Source organism: Solanum pennellii, chromosome 2 (genome assembly GCF_001406875.1).
Source record: "Solanum pennellii chromosome 2, SPENNV200".
In the NCBI taxonomy this organism is placed as follows: Eukaryota; Viridiplantae; Streptophyta; class Magnoliopsida; order Solanales; family Solanaceae; genus Solanum; species Solanum pennellii.
In genome coordinates this window covers 40215082-40242747 of record NC_028638.1, presented here as the reverse complement: position 1 = coordinate 40242747, position 27666 = coordinate 40215082, and the positions used below count along the sequence as shown (strand labels likewise).

General features: G+C 29.5%; 4 protein-coding genes across 4 annotated transcripts; all 4 read right to left on the bottom strand.

Moving 5' to 3' along the window:
* Positions 1-2688: 2688 nt before the first annotated feature.
* Positions 2689-3307, bottom strand: LOC107010857 (ninja-family protein AFP3-like). Its single transcript, XM_027914574.1, has 3 exons — positions 3247-3307; positions 3094-3147; positions 2689-2945 (listed from the first exon to the last, which is right to left on the bottom strand). Exons 1-3 carry the CDS (start codon positions 3305-3307, stop codon positions 2689-2691), a joined length of 372 nt encoding a protein of 123 aa, XP_027770375.1.
* Positions 3308-9247: 5940 nt separating this feature from the next.
* On the bottom strand, positions 9248-10329 carry LOC107010741 (ninja-family protein AFP3-like). The gene is made up of 2 exons (XM_015210025.2): positions 9729-10329; positions 9248-9615 (listed from the first exon to the last, which is right to left on the bottom strand). Exons 1-2 carry the CDS (start codon positions 10327-10329, stop codon positions 9248-9250), a joined length of 969 nt encoding a protein of 322 aa, XP_015065511.2.
* Positions 10330-15090: 4761 nt separating this feature from the next.
* LOC107010742 (ninja-family protein AFP3-like) lies at positions 15091-15717 on the bottom strand. The gene is made up of 3 exons (XM_015210026.1): positions 15633-15717; positions 15492-15557; positions 15091-15347 (listed from the first exon to the last, which is right to left on the bottom strand). Exons 1-3 carry the CDS (start codon positions 15715-15717, stop codon positions 15091-15093), a joined length of 408 nt encoding a protein of 135 aa, XP_015065512.1.
* An 8194-nt stretch (positions 15718-23911) lies between these two features.
* LOC107010016 (ninja-family protein AFP3-like) lies at positions 23912-26754 on the bottom strand. The gene is made up of 3 exons (XM_015209294.1): positions 26685-26754; positions 26522-26596; positions 23912-24171 (listed from the first exon to the last, which is right to left on the bottom strand). Exons 1-3 carry the CDS (start codon positions 26752-26754, stop codon positions 23912-23914), a joined length of 405 nt encoding a protein of 134 aa, XP_015064780.1.
* Between the last annotated feature and the right edge of the window lie 912 nt (positions 26755-27666).

Genomic DNA, 27666 nt, shown 5'->3' with positions numbered 1-27666 from the left:
GGGTGGTAGGAGTACCCGTATTTCATCCCCTTAGCTTGTGTTTAGAGGTTTACTTGCTGAGTACCGTGTGGTTTGGTACTCACCCCTTGCTTCTACAAATTTTTGTAGGTTACTAGCCCGGACTTTTATGATATATTCTCTTCTTTTCCGAGGCTTCCTGGAGATTTTGTGAGGTAGTTGTTGGTCATCTCAGCATCCCTCCTTACTCTTGTTTATGATTTTGTTCTACTCTAGAAACAATATCATATGAGACTTATATTTTCTTTTGATCCGATTGTAATACTTTAGAGGCTTGTACACGTGACAACCAGGTTTTGGGGTATACTGTAAGTTGTTAGTAAATTTTCCGCATTTTTATTGTAATAGTTGAGTTTTAGGCTTACTTGTCTTGGTGGGATAAGACGAGTGCCATCACGCCTATTTTCGGGTCGTGACAGGTGGTTACTTATAATAAATGTTTAATTGCAGATTGTAGTATTGTAGTATTGGAGGCATATCTCATTGACTCACTCACTGTAATGAGAAGATAAAAACAGAGACTTAAAGTAGGAGAACCAATCATTTGAACCTCAATTTAGACACTAAGAGAATGATATTCAATATAACTCGCCGACGTAGGAACAGTGATAGTGAAAGTGAGTGATATCATAACTTTGGAATATTATTGTGAAATTTAAATGTCAACTATATATGAAGTCACTTTAAAGAGTCTGAAAACGGGAGTGTAAACCCTAAAAGCTAAAAGTGCCTAAGACCTTAAGTGATATAATTGTAGTTAATTAAACTTCTTATCGGGTTATTGGGACCTGATCAGAAATATGGTCAAGCCCAGACCCGAACCGATAGGCCAATAAGAAGTTTATAGTAAATTGAAATCCGAATCATTGACTCAACAACCAAATTATTGGTTCGGATATCAATTTTGGTTTGATTTGATTTGATTTTGAACAACCCTGAATTTTAATTATTCTATTTTGATATACCTCTTGACCTTAAGGGTAGGTCTTCATCACAAACAAATTTAGGATACTCAAAAACAAAATTATTAGAGAGTAATTCATGACGGGATTGTTGGGTTTGCACTTTGAAATTGTCGTACGCATTCATAATTACATTTAATTTTTGAATAAGAGATTAAGAAATTATGAATCATAATTAAAAAAAGAGGATCAAATATGTCAATGAATTCGCACCTAAAGCCTAAACCGCACATGTAAATTTTACCCGTAATCCCTAAATTACATTAGGACTCAAAAACCTAGAAAAGTCATCCATATATTCATACATCAAAAATAGCAACACAATATAACATAACTAATAATATATGTAATCCTATATAATTGTCTGATTAACAAGAAATAGAAGCCGTGACTTACAAAATAAACATTTAGAAAATTCTAAAGCAATTAACAATAAACCATAAAACATAAAGAAAATTCAAAACTTAACTTTTTCCTTTTGTATTTTTTTTAGTGATACAAGTTAATTTTTGTAATAAGTAGTGATTCAAGCTATACTTAAGACTTGGTAATGAGATTGTGTACTTGGAGATTGCATAAGTTTGAAATTGAACTCGAAATGTTGATTGATTTCTTCTTTATCCAAAGAATTGCGATCCGTCGTTTGCAAATTTGTTTGAAATATTTGTTAGAAAGCAAACTTTATGAGTTTGTGATGAAGTGATACATAGTATATAAAAACTATATATTATCCAGATAAATGCAGACAACGTGTTTCTGTTTGTTTGAAACTTAATGATAATCAATTCGAACAACACTTTGTATTAATTATAAACTTCAAATATACAACGATTACAAAGCTCTGTAACCTAAGGAATTATAAACTCTAACTCCTAAAGGAATTATAAACTCTAATTCCTAACTAAGAAATTATAAACTCTAATTTCTAGCTACTGAAAGATACAAAAAACCCCGATTTTATATCTTCTAATATTCTTTAAGTTCTATAACTTATCGAACAACTCCTACTCACAAAACTCAGATTGTAAACAAGACTCTTTTATAAGTTCATATTAATATATGGCCTGAACAATATATACAGAAAATAGTTTAGACCATTAAATTATGATAATAAGTTCATATTTTTTTTTCAAAAACACTATTACTACATCCAAAAACACGTACAGAATAACAAAAAATGGTACAAATAAAATTTTAATCTTGTATTTTTATGAAAGATAGAGCACTCATCAATCAGTTGGCATGAACTCGAAATTACAGAGCTATAACATATTCTATTTGAACCAATTATATAAATACATTAAATTATAATTATTTTTTAATAACTCATGTTCCATAAGGTCCGACTTGCACATGCTTGCCATCCACTCGTTACAAGATATAGTCATACAGACGTTCTAACTCGAATAATAAAGTTAGAAAAACTTAAAGATAGTAGATACACCAAATCCTAGCACATAACAAAACAACTAATATCAAGTGTTTCAATATCTATTTTCAAAATGTCAAGTTGAAAAATAACTTAGACACCCTTTAAAAGTTGTTAGGTTCTTCTAATTAAAGCTCAAATAAGCACCACATAGCCAAAAAAAAAACAACAACAAGCAGAATGACCAAAACATAACCTTAATATATCTCTGATGGAAAGGACTTAGTCTTCTACAATAAAACGAAAGATCAAATAAGAACGATATCAAAGCTGACAAATTCAGTAGTCAAGAATTATATTTATATAGTTTAAAGGGTTCTCAACATCAACGTCACCTCCACCACCATGTTTGACAAATTCAGTTGGGGTAAAAAAACTAGCATGACAAACACAAACTATCTTCAAATCTTCTCTCTTTGTAAAGGAGTATAACAAGTATCCTTTCGTCTTCTTTCCATTTGGTCCGTCATAGAAAACAGAAGGCATCTTGTACAATAATTTTCTCAGCTTCTCTCCAACTTCTTTAGCACTTTTCCCTGACAACATTCATTATTTCTCATTAGTAGCTTCGAGAAACTTGAAAACGCTAATCGATACAATTTTCGTGAACTTACACAATTCTTTTTAGTTGAGTAAATTAAGAGTGTTTCAACAAAAAAATAAAAAGGAAGTATTTTTTTATACATCGATTAGGTGGTTGTTGGGTTTCAAGCTCAGTCAAACTTGAAGCAACACTTCCTTGTAATCCACGTGAAAACAACAAAGAATAATTTCCATTAGTTATTGACGATGAACGGTTCAATATCTTCAAATTTTTTGAGTTAATGCCCATATTACCAATTAATGAACGCCCTAAGTTCAACTTCACATTCCTTGAATTTTCTCCAATTTTGTCCATGTTAGGAAAATAAAAAAAATAAAATGAGAGAGTTAATGAATTTCAAACTAAAAATATTATAACATGGATATAGAGAAATTTCTTAAAAGTTTCAGGACGAAGAAACCATTAGACCATTTAGCAGATTATACAGGAGGTAGAAAAATTTGAAAGACTCTTGTATCCCACTAGGATGAGAAAACATGTGAAAGACTCTTGTATGAATACCATGACCCATATTTTTTGTTTTTTATTTTTTTTCTTCTTTTTTTTTCTTTTTGTTACTTTGTTTTTCCTTTTGTTTTGTTTTTTGTTTTAAGTTGTAAATTTGTTTTTGTAACCCTTTTTTACCACTTTTAAAAAATAGGAAAAGGTTAATTAAATGTAATTTTTTACTTTATTTTATTGGAAAAATTTATTTAATGTTATATTATCTGATTATTTTTTACTTTTGGCATTACTAACCTGAATAACATAAAGAACATAAATGTCACTAGTTAAGAATATAATTATGAGCCTTTTCGTGAGTTTTTTTTTAAAGAAGTTGTCACTCGTGCAAAATTTTGGTCCCAATATACATTTATTTCGGATAAATGAGGTTCAAAGTTAGTTGTAAACATCCAAGTGTATTTTCATGTCTCTGACTTTCTCGCCCGCTTCTTTTCCTATCTGTAATATATCTGATAGAAAAAATACATATATCTAGTGTATCTATTTTAAAATCTGATAAGAAACTATTAATTAGTGAGACAATATGTAATTATTTCAAACTATGGGGATAATAGTTAGTTAATAATGTAAGAATGTTTTTCGTAATTATGAAGATTTTCAATTTAATACTCCCTTTATCCATGTTAAGTGAATTTTTCGAATATGACATATTCCTTACTAAAAATATTTTAGTTCATAACTAATTGAAATTCTACTTTTCACAATAGTTCTTTAGATCATTTTCGAATTATTTTCCTATAAAATGTAAAGTAGTTAAGAACCTCATTAAATGAAGGATATATATGAAATTCCCCAACATTTCTCTTAAGTTTCGATCAACTCACTTATTTTAAAATTCTCAAAATTTACTCAATAAAGACAAAATTAATACATTTATATCTTTTTAACAAATTCTGATAAACTGGCCATAACGATTTTGTGTTAATGGTGTAGGAGTTAACGAGTTTAAGGATTTTTGAATTAGGTTTGCTTGCTAAATTTGAAAATAATGTGTTAAAATTGTTTTATTTATATTTTAGGGTTTAGGGTTAACCCCAAACCCTATAATTAACACATAAATACTACAACTCTTACGAGAAATATAAAATATTACATAATCAAAAAGGATGATTAGAAAATGACATCTCTACGACATTTAATCCTACAACTGGGCATCTGGGTTTTGTCCAGGAAGATTGAGCCATTAATATCTGAAAAAATGACTAAAATACACATTTTATTTTATTATTATTTCAAATTTTTTTTTTACCATTTTTAAAAAATTACAATAATCTATTAAATATATCTTTATCTCCTCTCGGGTATATCCCTCACCTCTCAGATACATCCCTCCCATTAAGTAATGTACCATTCACAATAAGTGAATTATGTATCCACTGGTTTCCGATGTATCTGATATCCTATAATAATTTAAAGAAATTTTTGTAATCTGAGAATCAATAGGAATGTGTTATAATTAGCTCTTAAAACTATAATATTTATGTAATTTTTACAATATACCATATAGCAATTCATCAAAATTATGTGACCCATTTTGTTAAATAGTCTGCTACTTTGTTGACTTCTCTAAGATAGTGAGTGACATTAACATCATTCTTATTAATTTCGAACGATGATTTCTTTCAGAAAAATAATTTTAAACCCCCTTTAAAAAGTTAAAACTCCTAAGCTTAATTAACACATAACTATTGAAAATCTTACAAGAGAGGAACAAAAACACTTTCATAGGGATAATTAGAAATTGACATTTTTTTTTAGTATCTAGACAAGCTAGGCGAGACAAATGAATTGCTTAGTGTACTGGCCCGAAATCGTGCAAATTAATTTTAAAAAACTTATTATACATAGCCCTATTAGTTACATAGTGAAATACTTGCTTTGAACTTGTGATAGAAGAATTTCCTGACAATATCTACAAAAAATAAGGGATATTTAAAGATAGTTTCGGTTATCATTATAAGTTCATATTTTTTTAAAAAATCTTTCATTACATTCAAAAACACGTAGAAAATAAGAGAAAATTCTACAAATGAAACTTTAATCCTTCATATTATCTATGAAATTTAGAGTACTCATCAATTCATTTGTCTGAATTCAAAATTGTAGAACTATAAGAAATTCTTATCAGATCAATTATTTAAATCAATCAAATTATAATAATTATTTTTCTAACTCATTTTCCATAAGGTCTGTACTTGTATAAGCTTGTCATCCTTGAAAAATATCTGAGAAACACTTCAAACATGTTAGTTGCTTCAAAATAAAACTCAAATTAACATTGCATAGAAGAAAAAATAAGTAGAATGACCGAAAAATAACCTTAATATAGTTTTGATGGAAGAGACTTACTCTTCTACAACAAAATAAAAGATAAAATAACAACATCATCAAAGCTAAGGCCTTTTTGGGCAATAGCCATTTAACTTATTTAGTACAACAACAAAAGAAAAGATCAAATAACAATCATAATAAAGCAACTAGTCCATTTTTCAGGCAAGAACTATATCTATATATTTTAAAGGGTTTTCAATATCACCTCCACCACCATGTTTCACAAATTCAGCGGGGGTTAGAAAACTAGCATGACAACTACAAACTATCTTCAGATCTTCTCTCCTCACAGACGAGTATAATAAGTATCCTTTAGTCTTCTTTCCATTTGGTGAGTCATAAACAACACAAGGCATGTTGTGCAAGAAGTACCTCAGCTTCTCTCTGAATTCTTGAGCACTTTCCCCTGACAACACCCGTGATTTCTCATTAGTAATTTTGAAAAACTAATCGTTACCATTTTTCGTGAACTTACACTTATTTTTTAATTCAAGTAAATGAAAAGTGTTTCAATGAAAGAATAAAAAGGAAGAAATATTTTATACATTGATTAGGTGCTTGTTCGGTTTCAAGATCAGTCAAACTTGAAGCAACACTTCTTTGTGATCCACTTGATTCACCTGAAAACAACAAAGAATAATTTTCATTAGTTATTAACGATGAATGATTCAATACCATAAATTTCTTAGATCTAAACTCTCAAATTACCGTTCAATAAACATGCTACATTCAGATCCACATTCCTCATGTTTTCTCTATTTTCTTCAATTTTCTCCATATTAGCAAAATCTAAAAATCGATAGAGTTATTGAATTTCAAACTAAAAAATTATCAAATGGACATAGAAATCTCAATGAAAGTTTCAGGGTGGAAAAATCATTAGGCCATTTAGAATATTATATATTAAAAAGAAAATTTGAGGGTGTGAAGGTACAAAACATGTGAAGGAATATTCCATTTCTGTGGGTAACTGATAAAAAGTGACACGTGTTAAGTGGAAGTTCATTTTTATAACTTAGGAAATTGCTCCCAAAAGGAAACTGATCAAAAGTGACACGTGTTAATTGTAAATTTATTTTTATAATTTTTTAGAAAGGTTAATTAAATGTATTTTTCTACTTTGTTTTATTGGAAAAATTTATTGAATGTTATAATATCTGATTAGTTTTACTTTCGGCATTAGACCTAACTCATACCCCAAAAATTAGGTCTAGGTGAATATTTTTTCTTAGGTAAGTACATGAATTAAGGTTTTTCCCCTTTTAATCTTAAACTAAAGAACATGAAGAGTTGCAGCTAAATCAATATATACCATTACCAAATACGAATTTGTCATCTTGGGTTCTTCCACTAGTAGTTCTACGTTCTCCTATGGTAAAGTTCCTTCTTTTCTCCTCATTTCCCACCTTCTATTGTTTCTTTATCAGATTTTGATCATTTATATTTTTTCAAATTAGGCTATGACCTTCTTTTCTCCTCATTTCCCTTTATTTAGGAACACTGAAAAGAATTTTGAGGAAAATGAATTCATAAGGTTAGAAATATCAAGTATGACTTCTACATTGTCCTGCATTGACTAAGTTTGATTACATAATACTGATATGAATCAAATTCATTTCATTCAACATTTTTGTGTTTTTTTTTTGTAAATTATATTTGGAAGGTTTGGTTCGTTGCTTTAATGTTATACACAAGATCGATCTAATAATATAATATTATAATTTCATCTTTAATTTTTAAGGAAGAAAATAATAAGATGAATTCACTGAGGTTAAGTTGGTATTACATTTTAAAATAATATTTATTTAACTTTATTAAGATTTTTACTTATTGACGTATGTGGTACACGCACAACGCGCATGCCCTAAAATTAATAAGATATAACAACCAACCGAATATATACTCTTTTTAAAAACCAAAAATCATTCGCTTGTGATATCCCTAGCATGTACAACTAACAAACATATATTATATATTAACAAAAAATATTATCAAACTTAACAAAATATAAAATTTTAACTCAAATAATAAACTTCGAATTTGGTGCAAGTTGTATTGGGGGTTTTATAAACAAAACAACTAATATCAGGTGTTTCAATAATTAGCAAGAATTCATCACTCTTTAAGTTAAAGAAATAACTTTAAAACCCTTTAAAAATTTAAACTGCACAAACCTTAAATCCTTAATTAACACATAAATATTAAAAATCTTAACCAATTAAATAAAATGAAAAGCAATTATAATGATAACTTAATGTGAAATCAGGCGTTTGAGGAAAACTCTAAGTTAAGTTTATATTTGTCAAGTTCATTAACCACGATTTTTTTTTCCTAGATAGCATATCAAATACTAATAAAACATACAAATAAATGAAAGTAAAAAGTACATTTAACACTTTCTTATTAAAAATAATAAAATTAAAAAATAAAATAAATAATTTGATATTAAATTGATTTGCTTAAATTATTTCTAGAGACAAGCAGATGAGTCCATTTGAACCCTAAAAAGGAAAAGGTTAAGGTCACCAAACAATTTATCTTTCCACTCAATTGTTATCCAGGGTGTCCAAAATGAAATGTTTTAGCTGATAACAAAGATAACTATTCTAATGCATACAATCGTTTTTCTAACATAAAATGTTAGAAAGTTCGAGTGAGCGCTAAGTCATTATCTATATCATCAAGAAGATGTACTAATAACCCTGATCATTGTGATCAGAGCAAGACAAAATCTTCTAAGAAAAAGCCCATGTAATTGGGCATGAAACGAATAATGAACTTGGTCTTTGAGCAGTCCCTTATGTGGATAAGTATATTATGTATTTTTTAATGATATATTTTTTTCTATAACCCCTATGAAATAGAATTATTGTTTTTTATTTTTTTTATAATATTTTAATTTCATCTTTCCAAAAGACATATACAATAATATTTTGATACATTTGACATAATTTTAAATTAGAATCATAAAATTAAAAAAGTTATTTTATTTCTTAAATTTTATATCAAGTCAAATTAGATCACTATTTTTTAAATAGAGGGAGTAATTCATCTACTCTAAAAGGGGACAAGAACCTAAGGCTTGCCTGCTGCAGAAATATTCTGTTGAATAGAAACTGTTTGTTGCTTCCAATTACGCAAAAAATGGTGATGCATAGCATAACAAAACAAGCGGTATGCCCGAAAAAAACTTTATTATCTTAGATAGGAGGAACTTAGTCCTGTAAAAAAAACAAAAAGAAAGATGAAATAACAACAACAATATCAAAGCTAATGCCTTTTTGGGAATAATAGCCATTGAAGTCATTCGGTACAACAACAAAAGGAAAAATTACATAACAACGATATTAAACCTAATACAGTTTTTTGGGCAATAGCCATTGTCACTACAAAGCTTAATTAATTAGGATCGACAGTTATAAGCCTTAAAGGGTTTTCAACATCACCTCCACCAGCATGTCTAACAAATTCAGCTGGTGTCAGAAAATAACCATGACAAATACAAACAATCTTCACTTCTCCTCCCCTCTTATACGCGTATAAAAATCCTTCAGTCTTCTTTCCATTTGGTCCATCACCTTTGGTGGAAACACCAGGCATTTTGAGCAAGAAATTTCTGAGTCCCTCTTTTCCCGAAAAGTCGGGTGATTGCTTATTAGTAGCTTCAATGGCTGCTACTACCAGATGCTGCATTTGCTCCAATGTGCCACTGACTGGAGGTATCGCATTAGAACTACCAGATGCACCTTCAATGAAAGTTCCATCAACTGAAGGAAAAAAAATATTTCTTAGTTTTAGACAAAAGAAAATTAAGTGAACAAAAAATAATGAAAATGGAGAAATTAATTAAATGGAACAACTCAATTGAATTTTCAATCACCTTGATTATGTAGGTGTTGTTGAGTTTCAGAACTAGTTTCAGCTGAACCAAAATTTCCTACAGATCCAGATCCACCAGGTGACGGCAAAGAAGAGGTTCCATTCCCTTCATTTTCCTCAACAACTATAACATTCTTCAGTTTATCCCATCTATTCTGCTGCGCGTCCCCGCGCGTCTGTGTCTCCATTGGTGGCAACGAAGCCGTCCTATTAACAGAAAATGGATCACTCATTTTCCCCCATTCTGTTTGAGTCTCCATTGGCGGCATGGAAGCTGTCCTCATCACAGAAGATGGACCATTGATTTGCCTCCATTCCATCTCAGTCTCCATTCTACGCCTGCACTCAATTTCAGTCTCCATTCTTCGCCTCCAATCCATTTCAGCATCCATTCTTCGCCTCCAAGCCATTTCAGCCTCCAACCTTTGCCTACACTCGATTTCAGTATCCCTCGGCAAAGAAGACGTCCTGGTCACAGAAAATTGATAGTTTTGTTGCCTCCAATACTCCATTTCAGTCTCCATCGGAAGCCCTAATGTTAAGTCTACACTCACATCCTCTACAATCCTTTTTCCTTTGTCTTGATGATTAGCTTTCTCCATTTTACCAAAAGCTAAGAGAATCGACAAAGCTATTGAATTTCAAACTAAACAAACTTAATAGGACAAAAAACTCTATAAAAGTATGAAGTTGATTTTCAATGATGAATGATGGAAGAAACCTTCAGTCTAGGAGGTTATAAAAGAAAACAAATCTAAGTATGAAAGTGGAAAAAACGTGAAGGAATCTTATTTTGTGGGTTAAGTGAAAAATAACAAAATAGCCCCTTGCTACGTGGTTTAAGGAGGGACTTTGGAAATTGATCCAAAAATACTGTCCGTTGTAATTTAGATGGAGCTCTGATATGGACTCGAAACACTGGGTAGGAGACAAAAACAAATATATTTATTAACCACAGTGATTTTGAGTTAACAAGTAGACAATCATCTGAGTTATATTTTTTAGTTTTAAGAAAAAAAGTATAAGTGTTTTGATTGATTTTTGAATATCAAAATAATGATTTTATTACTAGGAGTTTCTGTCATTTTTAATTTTTCGTTCGTCTCTTCTGAAAATCACTAATTGTATTAGGCTTAATTTAAGCTTTTTTTTTCTGATTTGTTTGTTATCTACATTTTTTAAGTTATTCTTTCTTCTGTGTTGGAGATCACTAATGTTATGATAGTGTATCAACGCATATGATAATATTATCAACGCGTATAATACTAACTTAAAATATATGTATAGATAGATATTGAAGAACTGATCATTGGGCTTATTTCTTTTTAAAAATATTAGAAATAGAAGACGATGAAATAAGGTCATTATTATAAGTTCTGTTAATGATCAGTTCAATGTTATAAACCAATTGAGAATATTAAGTTAAGTGTTTGGTGTTCATAATAAAATCCAACACAATGAGTCACTTTTAATTTTAGGCAAATAAATCACCAAGCAAATCAATCTATCTTCGTGATGTGAATTTCTTAATTCATATATTTCGACTTAAATAGCAACATATTTAATGTTTTCATAAGTATTTCGAGAAGGATATAATACACACGAAACTTATTTTTATATTTACGTGATAAAAAATTATTTCTGATAAATCGAAAAAGAAAAATTCAAAACATATGTGTGAAAACCAAAATATCAATTATTCAAAACATTTGTTTCATTAGTACTCTTTCATTTTGATATTTGAATAATGAGAAAAGAACAACAAAAAAAAGTACAATATGATTTTATGTTTATGTGTATATATATATATATATATATATATATATATATATATAAGTAATAACAAAACCCCATATGCTTATAGTTTGTTCAAATAAAATAATAATAATACTTTGGGTTCGTTTGATGTTTTATGATTGGTACCGTACTCAACTTGTTCTTTCTTACATGTCATCTTCATTGAACACATCCATTTTAATTCTTATATATTCAATTGACTGAATTCTTATAATAATAATAATAATTAATATTAACAGGAGTTGTACTAATTTTCTAAATATAAATATACAATTCAAAAACATGTCTTATCATACTAATTGTTTCTCACCGAAGATTTTTGGTAAAACACTTAATTTGGCAAAACACTTTTTAGTTGCTACTTAAAAAGTATTTTTTAAATTGGTTGATCAAAAACAAATTTTTTCTCACATAAGATTTTCCTTTTTAGAAAAACATACAAGAAAAAAATGTTTTTTTTTAAAAAAAATTAATAAATATTAATAGTTTGACCAAACAAGTTCCAAGCTTCAGTCCTACTTTATCATATTATCTGTATATCAAGGTCTTTTTTATGCATTTAAATAAAATTATGTGATAACATTAATCATAATAAGTTTAGAGGAATCTTATTAGCTCTATTCAATTGGTTGGTTATTTAAAATTTTACTTTATCAGTAGAGATTCGATTCTTCACTCTGCAATTTTCTTTCCTACCCCCAATATAAATAAAATGAAATCATACAAGTCTAAATCATCCCTTTACCTTTCCTAAATATGCACTTAATACTACTTCATTGGTAAACTAATCTTCACTTTATAAAATTATATAGAATATCTTATTGCTATTATGATAAAAAAAAATAATGATGATTGATCATGAAAACAATTAATAAATCTTTTTTATCTTTTTAAATTCTAAAATAAGTTATATTTGCTAAAGCTTTTAGCCAAATAATATGATTAGGACTAAAGATGTTGGAACTTAGTTTTATAATAACGTCGAGTTGTCCACCTTCTATTCGATAAAATGACATTATTGTTTTTTTAAGGGAAAATACATAAATTTTACCTAAGCTTGTTTTGAAAAATCAACAACTTATTTAAACTATTAGAAGTATATATTACAATTTTATTATTTAAAAATAAATTTAATATCATTTTAAAACGTGTAACACTATTCTTACCATATGTGATGTATTACAATAATTGCTACCACAACACTAGTATATATGTCAGCTCCACATCAGAAACTACATTCTTTTTTGTTTGTTTTCTTTATGATTAACGTTTCTTTTATTAATTTAATATTTTACACTAATTAATTTCTATTTAACTATTAATTTTTTTAAATATTTTTTTCATCCATTAATCCTACTCAGTTTATTTCTAATCTTGCAATTCAACTCATACCACAATTTTCTTCCTCTTCTCCGCCAAAGAACACCAAATTCATCACCACCACAACCTCCACAACAGTGTTTTCTCTTCTTTTCTGAAAAACTAGTAGCCACCAAACAACCACCTAAACCACCATAGAAAACAGCCACCCAAAACCTCAAATCAACCATCGAGAAACATCGAATGAAACCCTTTCTCCTTATCCCTTTTTAATTTTATTCTTTTAGCTTATTTTGTGGGTATTCCGGAAAGCACAAATCGATCAATCACGATTTTAATGACGTTCCAATGAGTTCCGCACTTTTAGATTTGAACAACTAACAAACAACCACAACAATCAACACCACCAGACTATCGTCGTCGTGATGCTTTGAGGTTGTGGTAAGGAGAGTTTTCATTTTTATTGCTTTTTAAAACTTAAATTTTCCTTACTCGCGTTACTTTCTTTGTTATTTTTTTTCATTTCAATTTTAGGGGTGAACAAATTTACTTTTAAGTAACTTAGATATAGAATAGATCGATATGATAGTTCAAGTGAGTAACAAAATTTTCAAAGAAAATTAATGTCTTTTCCTAATTTAATTATAATTAAGCGTGAGAGGGATAAACCTCGTGACATGAGTTGTATGAGGGTGTACTTGCATGTGTGGTCTTAGCAGGGAGTGCTAGTATGAAGAATCCCATTAAAGTATAAGATGCTCTTTTAAAAAATAAGAAATCTTTTTAAATAAAATATATACCTTTATTTAGAAATCGAGTTAGGTTTAGACAAATAGAAGTAAAAACCACTTTATTTACGTTAATTTTATACATTGAAGGCGACTTTTTTTTAAGAAAATTCAATTTACACCCTATATATGTTCTTTTTTATGTGTTTGGTAGTAGATGATGGACACACCAAGTTATGATTTTTTTTAAAAATATTTGTGATTAAGTATTTTGTGTAAGATTTTGACGATTTTAAGAATATTTATATAAAAATCAGTCACATATGCAAAAAATAAAATAAAAAATAGTAGTGCAACACAATATGCAATTAATAATATATGTATTAACAAATAATTATTTGATTTAGCAAGAAATGAAAATTCCAACTTCTACAAATAAACTTAGAAAAATCTAAAATAGTTAAGACCTACCGAACACATAAATAAAACAACTAAAAATTCTAAGGTTTTCAAGATTTATCAACAAATTAATATTCTATGTAAAAATATAACTTAGTAATCCTTCAAAAAGCTAACCCCAAAATTTTAATTAACACATGAATACTACAATTCTTACCAGAAGAACCAAAATATACATAATCAAAGAGGGATAACATATATATTAACATATAATTGTCAGCTTTAGCCAAGAAATAGATATTCTAACTCGGGAAATAGACGTAGAAAACCCTAAAGCTAGCAGTTGATAGAGAATCCTAACTCATTAAGAAAACAACTTATATCATGTGTTTCAAACTTTAGCAAGAAATGAAAAACTTGTAGTCGAATAATAACAAAAGAATCCTTTAAAAAGTTAAACCCCAAATCCTAATTAGCACATTAATATTTCAAATTCTTACAAGAGAAGAACAAAACTACACATAATCGAATAGAGATAATTAGAAAATGATATTTTTACAATATTAATTAGTCGATTTAAAAATAAATGATATTAGCCTCGTGATATTCACTCATAGACAACACTCTTCTCCTTTCTCATGTTGAGGAACATGCGAAATGCTTTTTACAAATAGGTTGAAATTAAATGGGTTATCTAGTTTAGTGGCTTGATATCGAATTTGAAAATAATAGAATAAGGGATCAATATTTGTAATTTGTGTAGATTAGAAACAGTTAGTTGCTTCTAATTAAGATTAAAAAAAAGAAGCACCGAGTCGAAAAAAAAAATCTGAATGATTGGAAAATAACCTTAATATAACTAATGGGAGGAACTTTAATTTAGTCAGTACAACAACAAAATGAAAGATGAATTAAACTTTAAAAAATACGCTTCAAAAGAAGCCGAATGACTGCAAAATAACCTTAATATAGCTTTGATGGGAGGAACTTTAGTCAGTACAACAACAAAATGAAAGATGAAATAACAACGATACAAAAGCTACTGCCTTCTTTCGAAATAACCATTGAATTATTCGGCACAACAACAAAATAAAGGATCAAATAACACCGAGATTAAGTCTACTTAATTTGTTTTCCTTCAATAAATATATGTTCTATAGGGTTTACTACGTCACCTCCACCAGCATGTTTGACAAATTCATCTGCATTTAGAAAATTACCATGACAAAGACAAACTATCTTTACTTCATCTATCTCCTTACACGAGTATAAAAGTCCTTCAATCTTCGTTCTTTTTGGTCCTTCCCCTTTTGTGTAGACATTAGCCATATTGTCGAGCACAAAGTTTTTGAACTTCTCTTTAGCAATATTTTCCTCTAAATACACAAGTTATTTCTATTCAATTGAAGATGATTTCACATCGTGAACTAAAAGTAAAAGTATAAATTATTTCCCACTTTAATTTTGGTACAAATTAAAATTGACTAGATATATATAATCATTTCGTAAAATCTTGATACCTTGAGTAGGTGGTTGTTGGATTTCGACCTCAGCTACACATGAAGCAACACATCCTTGCGATCCACCTGGAAACATCAAAAAATATTTTATCAGTTATTCACCTAAAATGATTTATTTTTTTGAGTGAACATCAAAATTACCATTCAATGGAAGCCCTAAATTTAGCTTCATATTTTTATTCTCTACATTCCTTGAAGTTCCTATGTTTTCTTTATCTTTCTCCATGTTAGCAAAATCTAATCTGAGAAAACTATTGAATTTTGAACTAAAAAACTATAAACTGGGAAAAGAAAAACTCCACCAAAGTCTCAGTGTGGAGAAAATGTTAGGCCATTGGGAGCTTATAAAGGATAAAATTTATGGGTGGGAGGGTAAAAAAAGCGTGAAGAGGATAGCATGATCACGTGGTTTATGAAGCACTTTGGAAATTGATCCCAAGAGGTAACCACTTAATAGTGACACATGTCAGTTATAAATTGATTTTATAATTTTTCTTACCATTTTAAAAAGAGAAAAAGGTTAAATGTATTTTTTTACTTCTTTTTATTGGTCAAATTTATTAAATGTTATAACGTTACTGAATTTAATACGATAAATGAAGCAAATTTAATTTGTTTAAGGCCTAATACATGTCTTTTTCATGAGTTTTTGAAATTATTATTGTGTCAAATTTTGGTCTCTCAATGCATGTATTTGACGCATTCTATTACATGTATCTCATGTATACAAGGTTCAAAATTAGGTCTAATTTATTTTAGATATTTATATCCAAGTGTATTCATATATATTTGACTTTTCCCGCCTCTCTCCCTTTGTATCTATTGTAAATTACCATCAATTAGAATCTCTACCTACCATATATAGTTGATTACGCAATATTTATATATAATTTTCTTTAATTGTACTTACCATGTATAGTTTTACCATGTTAAATAGTTTAACATGCATAGTTTTCTTGTAATCTTATAAAGAGACCCTTCTTTCTAAAAGGAATAAAAATCATGTTTTTTCTCTTGTTCATATGATATCATGATAGTGTCTTCAGTCATTCTAAGGAATCAAAGAGCTTTCGTTGTCGAGGGTGACTATTACTCATGCATGTCGCCGTCTGGCCAACAATTATTTGAACAAAATTTGGCTCACCATGTTCTTTCTAGTGATACTTCCTTATCTTTGATTTTTATAGCACCGTGCCATATTTTCAGTAATTTCTTTCTCATATTTTATTTTGTGTAGCACTGTACCATTTTTTCCAGTTATTTTAAGAGAATTATCGTAGGTAGATATTGTAATTGATGGTAATTAATATCTCCCTCAAACTTATAGTGGTCAACCAACAGTTTGCCAATAACACACTATTTGGATGGTAGTTACCCGTTCTACTGTATTTAAATACAATATTATATAATCAACTATATACGGTAATGAAGAATAATTCTCTAAATTATTAATAATTTAAGTAGTTAAGATCATCACTAAAAGAATGATAAATTAGATATGAAAAAAGTTTCAACTATCAAACTTTGAATAATTCATTTATTTTAAACAATAAAAGAATTTCAATAATTCACTTTATATAGACTAGAGGAAAAAATAAATATGTTTCGATTAACAATTTCCTATAAATTGGAAACAACGGTTTTGGGTTAACAGAGTAGAAGTTGACGAGTTGAAGGGTTTCTAAGTTTGGGTATAAATTTCTTGCTAATTATATTTGAAATATAATGTGTTAAAGTTATTCTATTTATATATTGTAGGGTTTGAGAATAACTGAATTAAAATTGTCTGACTTATATTTTCAAGCTAGATATTTACAATCCAACTTAAATTCTTGGTTCAAATTTAGAGTTTAAGAGGCATAGAAGAACAGAGACGTGTATGATCTATACAAAATTAAGTGGGATGACTTGGCTATTGTCAATACTCAGAAATAGAGAAGAAATTGTAGACGATGGGTTTGGGGAAAATAGTGCGGACATTCATAAATAGTAGTGAAAACTAGTTGCATTAGGAAAGAAGCTAGAAAATTATTGGAGTCTCCTAGAGTAAGGTTAGTAGAGACAACAGAGGGAATTGCACGTGGAATAAAGTGATAAAATTGATGGTGGAGTAAATCGATTCAAGGGAAAGTGAGAGCCAAAAGGAATGCTTAAAGGGAGTTGTTAGTGAGCAGTGACGCGAAATATAATGATCAAATAAAGAATTGTATAAGGGGACGATCTGAGATTATATAAGCTCGTCAAGCAAAAGAGAAGAGGGTCTGATACCTGGATCAAAGTGAAGTGAATTAAAAACAAGTTAAACAAGGTGTTGGACGTGGAAAAGACACACATTCGATGCACAATTTTCTTCATAAAAGGAAGACGAAAATCTATGATTAAAAACGAATATCAACACATCAATATCATGTTTTAAATGCAATAAAAAGTGATAAATGACATCTTTTGTCACCATCAACTACTAAAATAACAACTTAAGTTTTTACTAGTTTAATGTCACCCTCATTTCTTGGATCAACTAAAAGTTTAGATAATACATCATATATTGACATTAAACACTACTCTTCGTTGTTTTGCGTTGTCATTGTTTTTTTTTTTTTCAAAAAAAAATAAGCAACCTCAATGGTGGGCTGTTGAGTATGTTAAAGTCATGCAACATCAACATATTTGATTTAGTTTGACTAAGTTTTGCAGTAGCTATTTTCTAGCAGTTAGCTGTCACTTTGTTATTTAAATTAGTTCCTGATATTTTCCTAGTTGTAGTTAGTGCAAATTTGTTTTCCTAGAGTTCAGAGCAAGTAGTTTAGTGGGACTATAATTCCATAAATTCTGTAAGTCTATATTAGGCCACTGAATGTATTAAATAAAATAGCTTGCAACTTCTTCTCTGAAAAATATTTCGTTTTTTTCTTCTTTCCTTTTATTTGTCGTTTGATTATTGAGTTTCCTATTGCTTTAAGTTCTTCGGAGTATATCCCTACCTATTCATATCTTGAGCAAAATAAATTACAAGAGAAGGAATATGGTCCTTTCCTTTTATGTGGAATAATGACAATGAAAATCTCATTATTGTACAAAAAAATGTGCTATACTTAGGTTACATACCATAACTCTATCATTGCCTTTTATATCCTTGAGTTAGTCAATATTTTAGTTTGCCCATTTTTCTTTCAATTTTTTTTATAAACAAAGATATTATATTAATAATAGCTAATATGCGTCATTACAAGATAGGAGTTGAGTGCCTTTGTTGAAATTCTACCCTCCTGAATTCTTTAAATGAACACGTACAACGTGTTTCTGTTTGTTTGAAACTTAACGACAATCAATTTAAACAACACTTTGTATTATTTATAAACTTCAAATAATACAACGATTACAAAGCTCTGTATCCTAAGGAATTATAACCTCTAATTCCTAGAAGAATTATAAACTCTAATTCCTAGCTAAGAAATTATAAACTCTAATTCTAGCTACCAAAGACACAAAACCCCCCAGTTTTATATCTTCTAATGTTCTTCAAGTTCTAAAACTTATCGAACAACTTCTACTCACAAAACTAAGATTGTAAACAAGACTCTTGAACACAATCTTACAACTTCTCACTTAACACGCAACACTCTCCAAGTTGATATCAAAACTCTTTCAAACCTCTTGATAGTGTTTTGATTTTCTCTCTTAGTGTGTTTTTTTCTTCAAGCGAATTTATCGCCCTATTTATAGATTTGGACTTGAATCGAAAACCTATTTCAACTAGAAATCCTACTTGTGCTCTGCTTCCTTTTTCTGATGAAACTTAGAATCTTATGCGAAGGATTCCTACCTTGTGCGGAAGTCGTCTTCGCGAAAGATTCCTACCTTCTGCGGAAGTCGTCTTCGCCGCATCTTCAACTCCTTCTTCAACTTTAACTTTGCTGCATCAAATCCTTGTTGAACTTAACTTTGGCTTTTTATTCTTATTTGTCTTTGTCGCAAAAAATCTTATGTTTCTTGCCACCTCAAACACGTTTTCCTTAAACAAGTAGGAAGTAATATTTGCCATAAATAACTATAAACTTATGCTTCATTCCTTATCCAATTAGGTTGTAGTTTTCTTACTTTAAGTCATCCTCCTAATTCCTCTTCCAGTAAGCTTTGGCATCTTTGAATCAAGTTTTCTCCATTATGTAGCTTTGTCAGTCGTCAAATTAAACGTGTTCATGTGTACCGAACAAATTCTTCCTTTTTGATGATGACAAACATCGCATAATGTGTAATGTATGTACACTTCCCCCTTTTGACATCATAAAAACTTCAATAAAGCACAATCAACCACTGGTGAACACCAACATAAAAGCAAAAATGATAATCATGACCATTGATGCTATCACTTACACAAACACTTGAAAATCAAGAACTCAATTAGTTATAGCAAAGCACTTGCACAAACATAAGAGATAGACATGAACATGAAACTCAAGCCAACATTAGCATTAATCAAAAACATATACACCACTAATGTAATCAAATTAAACATAGGACGCTTGATAAGAAAAAAAATTGGAAGTCAAAGGCTAGAGTGGCTGGGTAATATCAAAAGATGAGAGGATAAATAAAAGTCATTGTTCGGCAACAAAAATATCTTTTGGATTAACAAAATTTGATGCCTTCTCAATTTCAAAGGTATCCTTGGTCTATGAACGCTCAATATTTTTTTTCCTTTTTATATAACTTTTAAAGGAATTTGTTCAATCAATAATGTACCATCTACAGAAACAATAGTTCACTCATATTTATTTCAATAGAGTCAGTAAGAGGAATAAATTTTCTTGAATATCATTTGTAAAGGAACATGTTCTCTCAATCTGTTCCTTGGACGTGTACTATCAAGTTTAACACCAACTATAATACTTTTTGACATTAATTCAAAATCCAGTTTATATGGTTTCCAATAGAAGAACTAGGTTCGATAGATGGGTCTTTCATCGATTTCCCCTCAGTAGATGCACCCAAGTTGAGCCTAATAAGTGAACTTTGTTCAAGTGTAGAATCCCCAAGGTAAATCCTCCAAGACTTTACCCAATACTAATGATTCCCCCAATGAACTAGCACACTCTACTTTATCAATCTATATTTTATAAGGCAACAAAGTAGATGTGTCCTCCACCAAATTAATCTCAACCATAGACCATCACTTTGAGATAAGACTTTTTAAGAATGTTTTTGTTTTGATAGTAGTTAGGGCATGAATATCTTTTGGGACAAGTGGAATAAATAGGTTCAAGTGCATTGATTTTATATTTAATCATGAATAATTGTAGTGCACATACCTTAGATCTCTAGATAATGCTGAATTTTGCTTCAATTTTACTAAGTCTCTCTCCCGTGCCAGATGCAAATACAATGTTACAGTGCATGAGTAACATGGCTTTAAAAGTGGTATAGAGAGTTAGAGACATACAACTTAATGTACAAACCTGAGCATAGAATTCAAGATAAGAGGGCAGTATGAGCAATGTTTATTAGCCAATGAGGGATACTCATGTGACCTTAATCATCTCCAAGTTCAAAATTGGTCCTTTTGAAAGTGTTTTCTTTGGCTGATCATATTTTTGATTTATTGATCATCTGAGTGCGCATAATTGTTAGATACTGCATAGGTTGGACCTATTTCCATCACATGCTTCTTTCAGTCTTTCCTTTTTTTTTTTTCAACCCTTTTTTTTTTTCAACCCTTTTTTTTGAGTCAATATTATTCATCCATTCCTTTTTTTTTTATCAAGTGAGAGGAATTTTTTCTAGTTTCAATCATGCATGTAAAACAACATGTTTAATTGGTGAATGTTGTCTGCTTCCTCTCACTTTTTCTGCAAATTCAAAGGTTAGATTTAGGAACCCAGACTAGCTTGGGTCCTTTGTGTTGATAAGAAGAATGAATAAGATCTCTATGAGCCCACTTGGGTAGATTATTTTTCCTTTGAGTATACTTGTTCCTTTGAACAATTTTATAAGTTCCTGTTGCTTTATTTTCTGCAGTAACTTTGTATTTTGGACAATTTTCCTTAGAGTGTCCTGAGTTACCACAAATAATACATAACAAAAAATTTTCAATCATAGGTTGTTCATACCCTATTCCAGATCTTATGTTCCGAGTATTTTTACCTAGATGTGTTACTATCATGGAAGATTTTGTCCATTTATTAGATCTTTCCAGATCAGTTTTTATCCTAGACAATTCAAGATTCATTCTCCTAGAATTTTCTCTTTCAGAAGATAGTTAACCGTTTAACCTCATTAGATCTTGGTCACATCTGATTTGCTCACCTGTAATTTTTTCTTTTCATTCCCAATAACACTTCTTTTCAAAATTTTAGATTTGAGATCCAAAGTGTAGGAATCATGTTGTTGTACCTATTGTAGTTGATTTTCTTTCTTGTGATCAGAATGAACTTTTTGAAGATCAATATACTCAAACTTTAAACTAGTCATGGAAGCAACCACTTGATTCTTGGTTTTAATTAGTTCTTGAAATGTATCAATGGAAGTGAGTAATAAGAAGGATAATTTTTTCTTAGAGAACTTTAATAGTTTATCTTTCAAATCAGAAAGATTTACCTCCATTCCTTCAAAGTCTGATTCAGGTTCATTTTCTGATTCTTCTATAAAGAGGTCCTCATCATCTTCGTCATACTATGTCCGAACCTGTTCTCCAAGCTGCATACATTACTTGTTCTTTTTCTTTGTTTTTCTTTTTGTTGAGAAGTTCCTTCTTCTCTTTTTTGGCTCTTCCTTTTTTCCATTCTACTTCCCACATAGGACAATCCTTAATCTGATAATCTGTTTGACCACATTTGAAACAACCTCCGTCTTAGGTTTCTCACCAATTTTTTCTTTCGTAGGTGGTATTTTCTTTCCAGAATTCAATTCTCGTTTGAAGAATTTTTGGAAGTTTCTTCTTATCAGTGCCAAATCATCATCATCTATATCTGATTCATCACTTTCAATTGCTTTAAATCCAAGATTTTTCTCTTTGTTTCCTTCACCTCTTTTGCAAATATTCATCTTATAAGTTTTGAGATTCCTACTAATTCGTCCAAAGTCATTGGTTAGATCCTTGGCTTCTTTGATTGCAGTGACTTTTATTTCCCGTGATCTAGACAGAGTCCTTAGTACTTTTTCTACCTATTCCTCAGATGTGAATACTTTGCCCAAGGATATCAACTCGTTTACAACAGTGGTAAATCTGGTGATCATATCTTGAAGTGATTCTCCGGATTTCATCTTAAAGGCTTCATATTCAAAACAAAGTCAAAAAATTCTGAATTTACGAACTTGAGTTGTACCATTGTGAGCATTTTTTAAAGTGTCCCATATTTATTTTGCAGAGGTACAACTAGAGATCAGTTAAATTCATCAGGTCCTAGTCCACATACGAGAATGCACTTAGCTTTTGCATTCTTCCCTAGCATCTTGTAGTCAGCTTTTCCGTATTTTTCTGTAGGTGTAGGTACCTTATTCCCTTCACTATCAGTAATAGTAGGAGTTAATGGTCCATTAGTAATTCTAACCAATAGTTCGTAATCTTCAGTTTGAATGAAGTTTTTCATCCTTGTCTTCCACCAAGAGTAGTATTCTCCATTAAATAATGGTGGTCTCTTGAGGTGTAGCCCTTTACCTTCCCAAGAGGAGGTGCAGAATTCATAATGATCTTATTTTGAGTTATTACATTCTTCAAAGATAACCTTGCTTTGATACCAATTGTTAAAATTCTACCCTCCTGGATTCTTCAAAGGAACATATACAGACAACGTGTTTCTGTTTGCTTGAAACTTAATGATAATCAATTCGAATAACACTTTGTATTAATTATAAACTTCAAATATACAACGATTACAAAGCTCTGTAACCTAAGGAATTATAAACTCTAACTCCTAAAGGAATTATAAACTCTAATTCCTAACTAAGAAATTATAAACTCTAACTTCTAGCTACCGAAAGAGACAAAAAACCCCGGTTTTATATCTTCTAATATTCTTCAAGTTCTATAACTTATCGAACAACTCCTACTCACAAAACTCAGATTGTAAACAAGACTCTTTTATAAGTTCATAATAATATATGGCCTGAACAATATATACAGAAAATAGTTTAGACCATCAAGTTGAAAAATAACTTAGAAACCCTTTAAAAGTTGTTAGGTTTTCTAATTAAAGCTCAAATAAGCACCACATAGCCAAAAAAAATACAAGCAGAATGACCAAAACATAATCTTAATATATCTCTGATGGAAAGGACTTACTCTTCTACAATAAAACGAAAGATCAAATAACAACGATATCAAAGCTGATGCCTTTTTGGATTATAGCCATGGAACTTTTTCAGTACAACAAAATTAAAGGAAAGATCACATAATTACCATATTAAAGCAGCTAGACCATTCTTCAGTAGTCAAGAATTATAATTATATAGTTTAAAGGGTTCTCAACATCAACGTCACCTCCACCACCATGTTTGATAAATTCAGCTGGGGTAAAAAAACTAGCATGACAAGCACAAACTATCTTCAAATCTTCTCTCTTCGTAAAGGAGTATAACAAGTGTCCTTTCGTCTTCTTTCCATTTGGTCCGTCATAGAAAACAGAAGGCATCTTCTTGTACAAGAATTTTCTCAGCTTCTCTCCAACTTCTTTAGCACTTTTCCCTGACAACATTCATTATTTCTCATTAGTAGCTTCGAGAAACTTGAAAAGGCTAATCGATACAATTTTTCGTGAACTTACACAATTCTTTTTAGTTGAGTAAATAAAGAGTGTTTCAACAAAAGAATAAAGAGGAAGAAATTTTTTATACATCGATTAGGTGGTTGTTGCGTTTCAAGCTCAATCAAACTTGAAGCAACACTTCCTTGTAATCCGCGTGAAAACAACAAAGAAGAATTTCCATTAGTTATTGACGATGAACGGTTCAATATCTTCAATTTTTTTGAGTTAATGCCCAAATTACCAATTAATGAACGCCCTAAATTCAACTTCACATTCCTTGAAGATTCTCCAGTTTTGTCCATGTTAGGAAAATTAAAAAAAATAAATAAGAGAGTTACTGAATTTCAAACTAAAAATATTATAACATGGATATAGAGAAATTTCTTAAAAGTTTCAGGACAAAGAAACCATTAGACCATTTAGCAGATTATAAAGGAGAAGATTGCAGAGTGCAAAGGTAGAAAAAATGTAAAAGACTCTTGTATCCCACTAGGATGAGAAAACATGTGAAAGACTCTTGTATGAATACCATGACCCATATTTTTTATTTTTTATTTTTTATTTTTTATTTTTTATTTTTTATACTTTTTCTTCTTTTTTTTCTTTTTGTTACTTTTTTTTTCCTTTTGTTTTGTTTTGTTTTTTGTTTTAAGTTGTAAATTTGTTTTTATAACCCTTTTTACCACTTTTAAAAAGGAGGAAAAGGTTAATTAAATGTAATTAATTTTTTACTTTATTTTATTGGAAAAATTTATTTAATGTTATATCATCTGATTTTTTTTTACTTTTGGCATTACTAACCTGAATAACATAAACAACATAAATCTTACTTGTTAAGAATATAATTATGAGCCTTTTCGTGAGTTTTTTTTAAAGAAGTTGTCACTCGTGCAAAATTTTGGTCCCAATATACATGTATTTCGGATAATGAGGTACAAAGTTAGTTGTAAACATCAAAGTGTATTTTCATGTCTCTGACTCTCTTGCCTGCTTCTTTTCCTATCTGTAATGTATCTGATAAAGAAAATACATATATCTAGTGTATCTATTTTAAAATCTGATATGAAACTATTAATTAGTGAGACAATATGTAAGTATTTCAAACATAGGGGTAGTAGTTAGTTAATAGTGTAAGAATGTTTTTCGTAATTATGAAGATTTTCAATTTAATACTCCCTTTATCCATGTTAAGTGAATTTTTCGAATATGACATATTCCTTACTAAAAATATTTTAGTTCATAACTAATTGAAATGCTACTTTCCACAATTGTTCTTTAGATCATTTTCAAATTATTCTCCTATAAAATGTAAAGTAGTTAAGAACCTCATTAAATGAAGGATATATATGAAATTCCCCAACATTTCTCTTAAGTTTCTATGAACTCACTTATTTTAAAATTCTCAAAATTTACTCAATAAAGACAAAATTAATAAATATATATCTTTTTAACAAATTCTGATAAACTGGCCACAACGATTTTGTGTTAATGGTGTAGGAGTTAACGAGTTTAAGGATTTTTGAATTAGGTTTGCTTGCTAAATTTGAAAAATAATGTGTTAAAATTGTTTTATTTATATTAGGGTTAACTAATTTAAAGTATTCTTTAAGTTTTCAGGTTAGATATTTAAATTCTTGATATTGAATTTAGAGATTAAGAGGTGGAGGAAGAAAAGGAACGTATCTAACATATCAAGGGTTAAGTGGAATGAATCTCAGGAAATGGAGGAGAAATTAAGGACTATGGGGATTGAGGATAGTAATAAGGATTCTAATAATAGTGAAACTAGTTGCACTAGAGCGAAGTACTTAAAGAAGTGTTGGAATCTCGTTGGGTATATAGGCTCATTAAGTAAAAAAAAGGAGAATTTTGAAATCTAAATTAAGTGAAGTATATTAAAACAAGAAGATAAAGATATTTATAGGAAATACACATTCTCATAAAAGGAAGCTAAATCTAAGTTTAGAATCATAAACCAAACTAATCAATATTTATATTATAAATGCAACAAAAAAAAAGTGATAAACTGGACATTTTTTTTATCATCATCATCAACTACTTATAACATAAGTTTNTTTAGAATCATAAACCAAACTAATCAATATTTATATTATAAATGCAACAAAAAAAAGTGATAAACTGGACATTTTTTTTATCATCATCATCAACTACTTATAACATAAGTTAAATCTAATCGTTACCATTTTTCGTGAACTTACACTTATTTTTTAATTCAAGTAAATGAAAAGTGTTTCAATGAAAGAATAAAAAGGAAGAAATATTTTATACAATGATTAGGTGGTTGTTGGGTTTCAAGATCAGTCAAACTTGAAGCAACACTTCTTTGTGATCCACTTGATTCACCTGAAAACAACAAAGAATAATTTTCATTAGTTATTAACGATGAATGATTCAATATCATAAATTTCTTAGATCTAAACTCTCAAATTACCGTTCAATAAACACGCTACATTCAGATCCACATTCCTCATGTTTTCTCTATTTTCTTCAATTCTCTCCATATTAGCAAAATCTAAAAATCGATAGAGTTATTGAATTTCAAACTAAAAAATTATTAAATGGACATAGAAATCTCAATGAAAGTTTCAGGGTGGAAAAACCATTAGGTCATTTAGAATATTATAGATTAAAGAGAAAATTTGAGGGTGCGAAGGTACAAAACATGTGAAGGAATATTCCATTTCTGTGGGTAACTGATAAAAAGTGACACATGTTAACTGGAAGTTCATTTTTATAACTTAGGAAATTGCTCCCAAAAGGAAACTGATCAAAAGTGACACGTGTTAATTGTAAATTTATTTTTATAATTTTTTAGAAAGGTTAATTAAATGTATTTTTCTACTTTATTTTATTGGAAAAATTTATTGAACGTTATAATATCTGATTAGTTTTACTTTCGGTATTAGTAACCTACATAAGGTAAACAACATAAATCTCACTAGTTAAGAATTTAATTATGTGCTTTTTCGTGAGTATTTTTGAAAGTACCGTTCATGCAAAATTATGGTCCAAATACATGCATTTTGGATAAATGGGGTTCATAATTAGTTGTAATTTATTCTGGATATAATATATTTAAGTCTATTTGCAAGGATGATCTGACTCGCTCACCTGCCTCTTTCCCTATTTGTATTTCAAAATATATCTGAGAGCAAAAATACATGTATCTAGGTGTATTTAATTTGAGGTCTGATATTAAATTATTAATTTATGAGACAATGTGTATTTATTTCAAACTATAAGAAGAAGAATTAGTTAAGAAGGTATGAATGTTTGAGCTGCTTCACTCCTTGCTACCTATATTTAGCTAGGGTGGTTCTTCTCGCCATGTTAAAAAATTTTATTTTCCGACCAGCGAGCTTGGATTGTAAGTTACGTATATTGAAATGGAAGACGCGTATTTAAGATTTAGG

Bases quoted from the DNA above. Each gene is read 5' to 3' on its own strand.
- LOC107010857 (XM_027914574.1), bottom strand. From the start codon at position 3,307: ATGGACAAAATTGGAGAAAATTCAAGGAATGTGAAGTTGAACTTAGGG. The intron at 3,148-3,246 runs GTAATATGGGCA...GTGGATTACAAG, and splicing joins CTTAGGGCGTTCATTAATTG to GAAGTGTTGCTTCAAGTTTG. The intron at 2,946-3,093 runs GTATAAAAAAAT...GAATGTTGTCAG, and splicing joins CCAACAACCACCTAATCGAT to GGAAAAGTGCTAAAGAAGTT.
- LOC107010741 (XM_015210025.2), bottom strand. From the start codon at position 10,329: ATGGAGAAAGCTAATCATCAAGACAAAGGAAAAAGGATTGTAGAGGAT. The intron at 9,616-9,728 runs GTGATTGAAAAT...TTTTTCCTTCAG, and splicing joins ACAACACCTACATAATCAAG to TTGATGGAACTTTCATTGAA.
- LOC107010742 (XM_015210026.1), bottom strand. From the start codon at position 15,717: ATGGAGAAAGATAAAGAAAACATAGGAACTTCAAGGAATGTAGAGAAT. The intron at 15,558-15,632 runs GTAATTTTGATG...TGATGTTTCCAG, and splicing joins TTTAGGGCTTCCATTGAATG to GTGGATCGCAAGGATGTGTT. The intron at 15,348-15,491 runs GTATCAAGATTT...TTGTGTATTTAG, and splicing joins CCAACAACCACCTACTCAAG to AGGAAAATATTGCTAAAGAG.
- LOC107010016 (XM_015209294.1), bottom strand. From the start codon at position 26,754: ATGGAGAGAATTGAAGAAAATAGAGAAAACATGAGGAATGTGGATCTG. The intron at 26,597-26,684 runs GTAATTTGAGAG...TGTTGTTTTCAG, and splicing joins TGTAGCGTGTTTATTGAACG to GTGAATCAAGTGGATCACAA. The intron at 24,172-26,521 runs GTATAAAATATT...GAATGTTGTCAG, and splicing joins CCAACAACCACCTAATCATT to GGAAAAGTGCTAAAGAAGTT.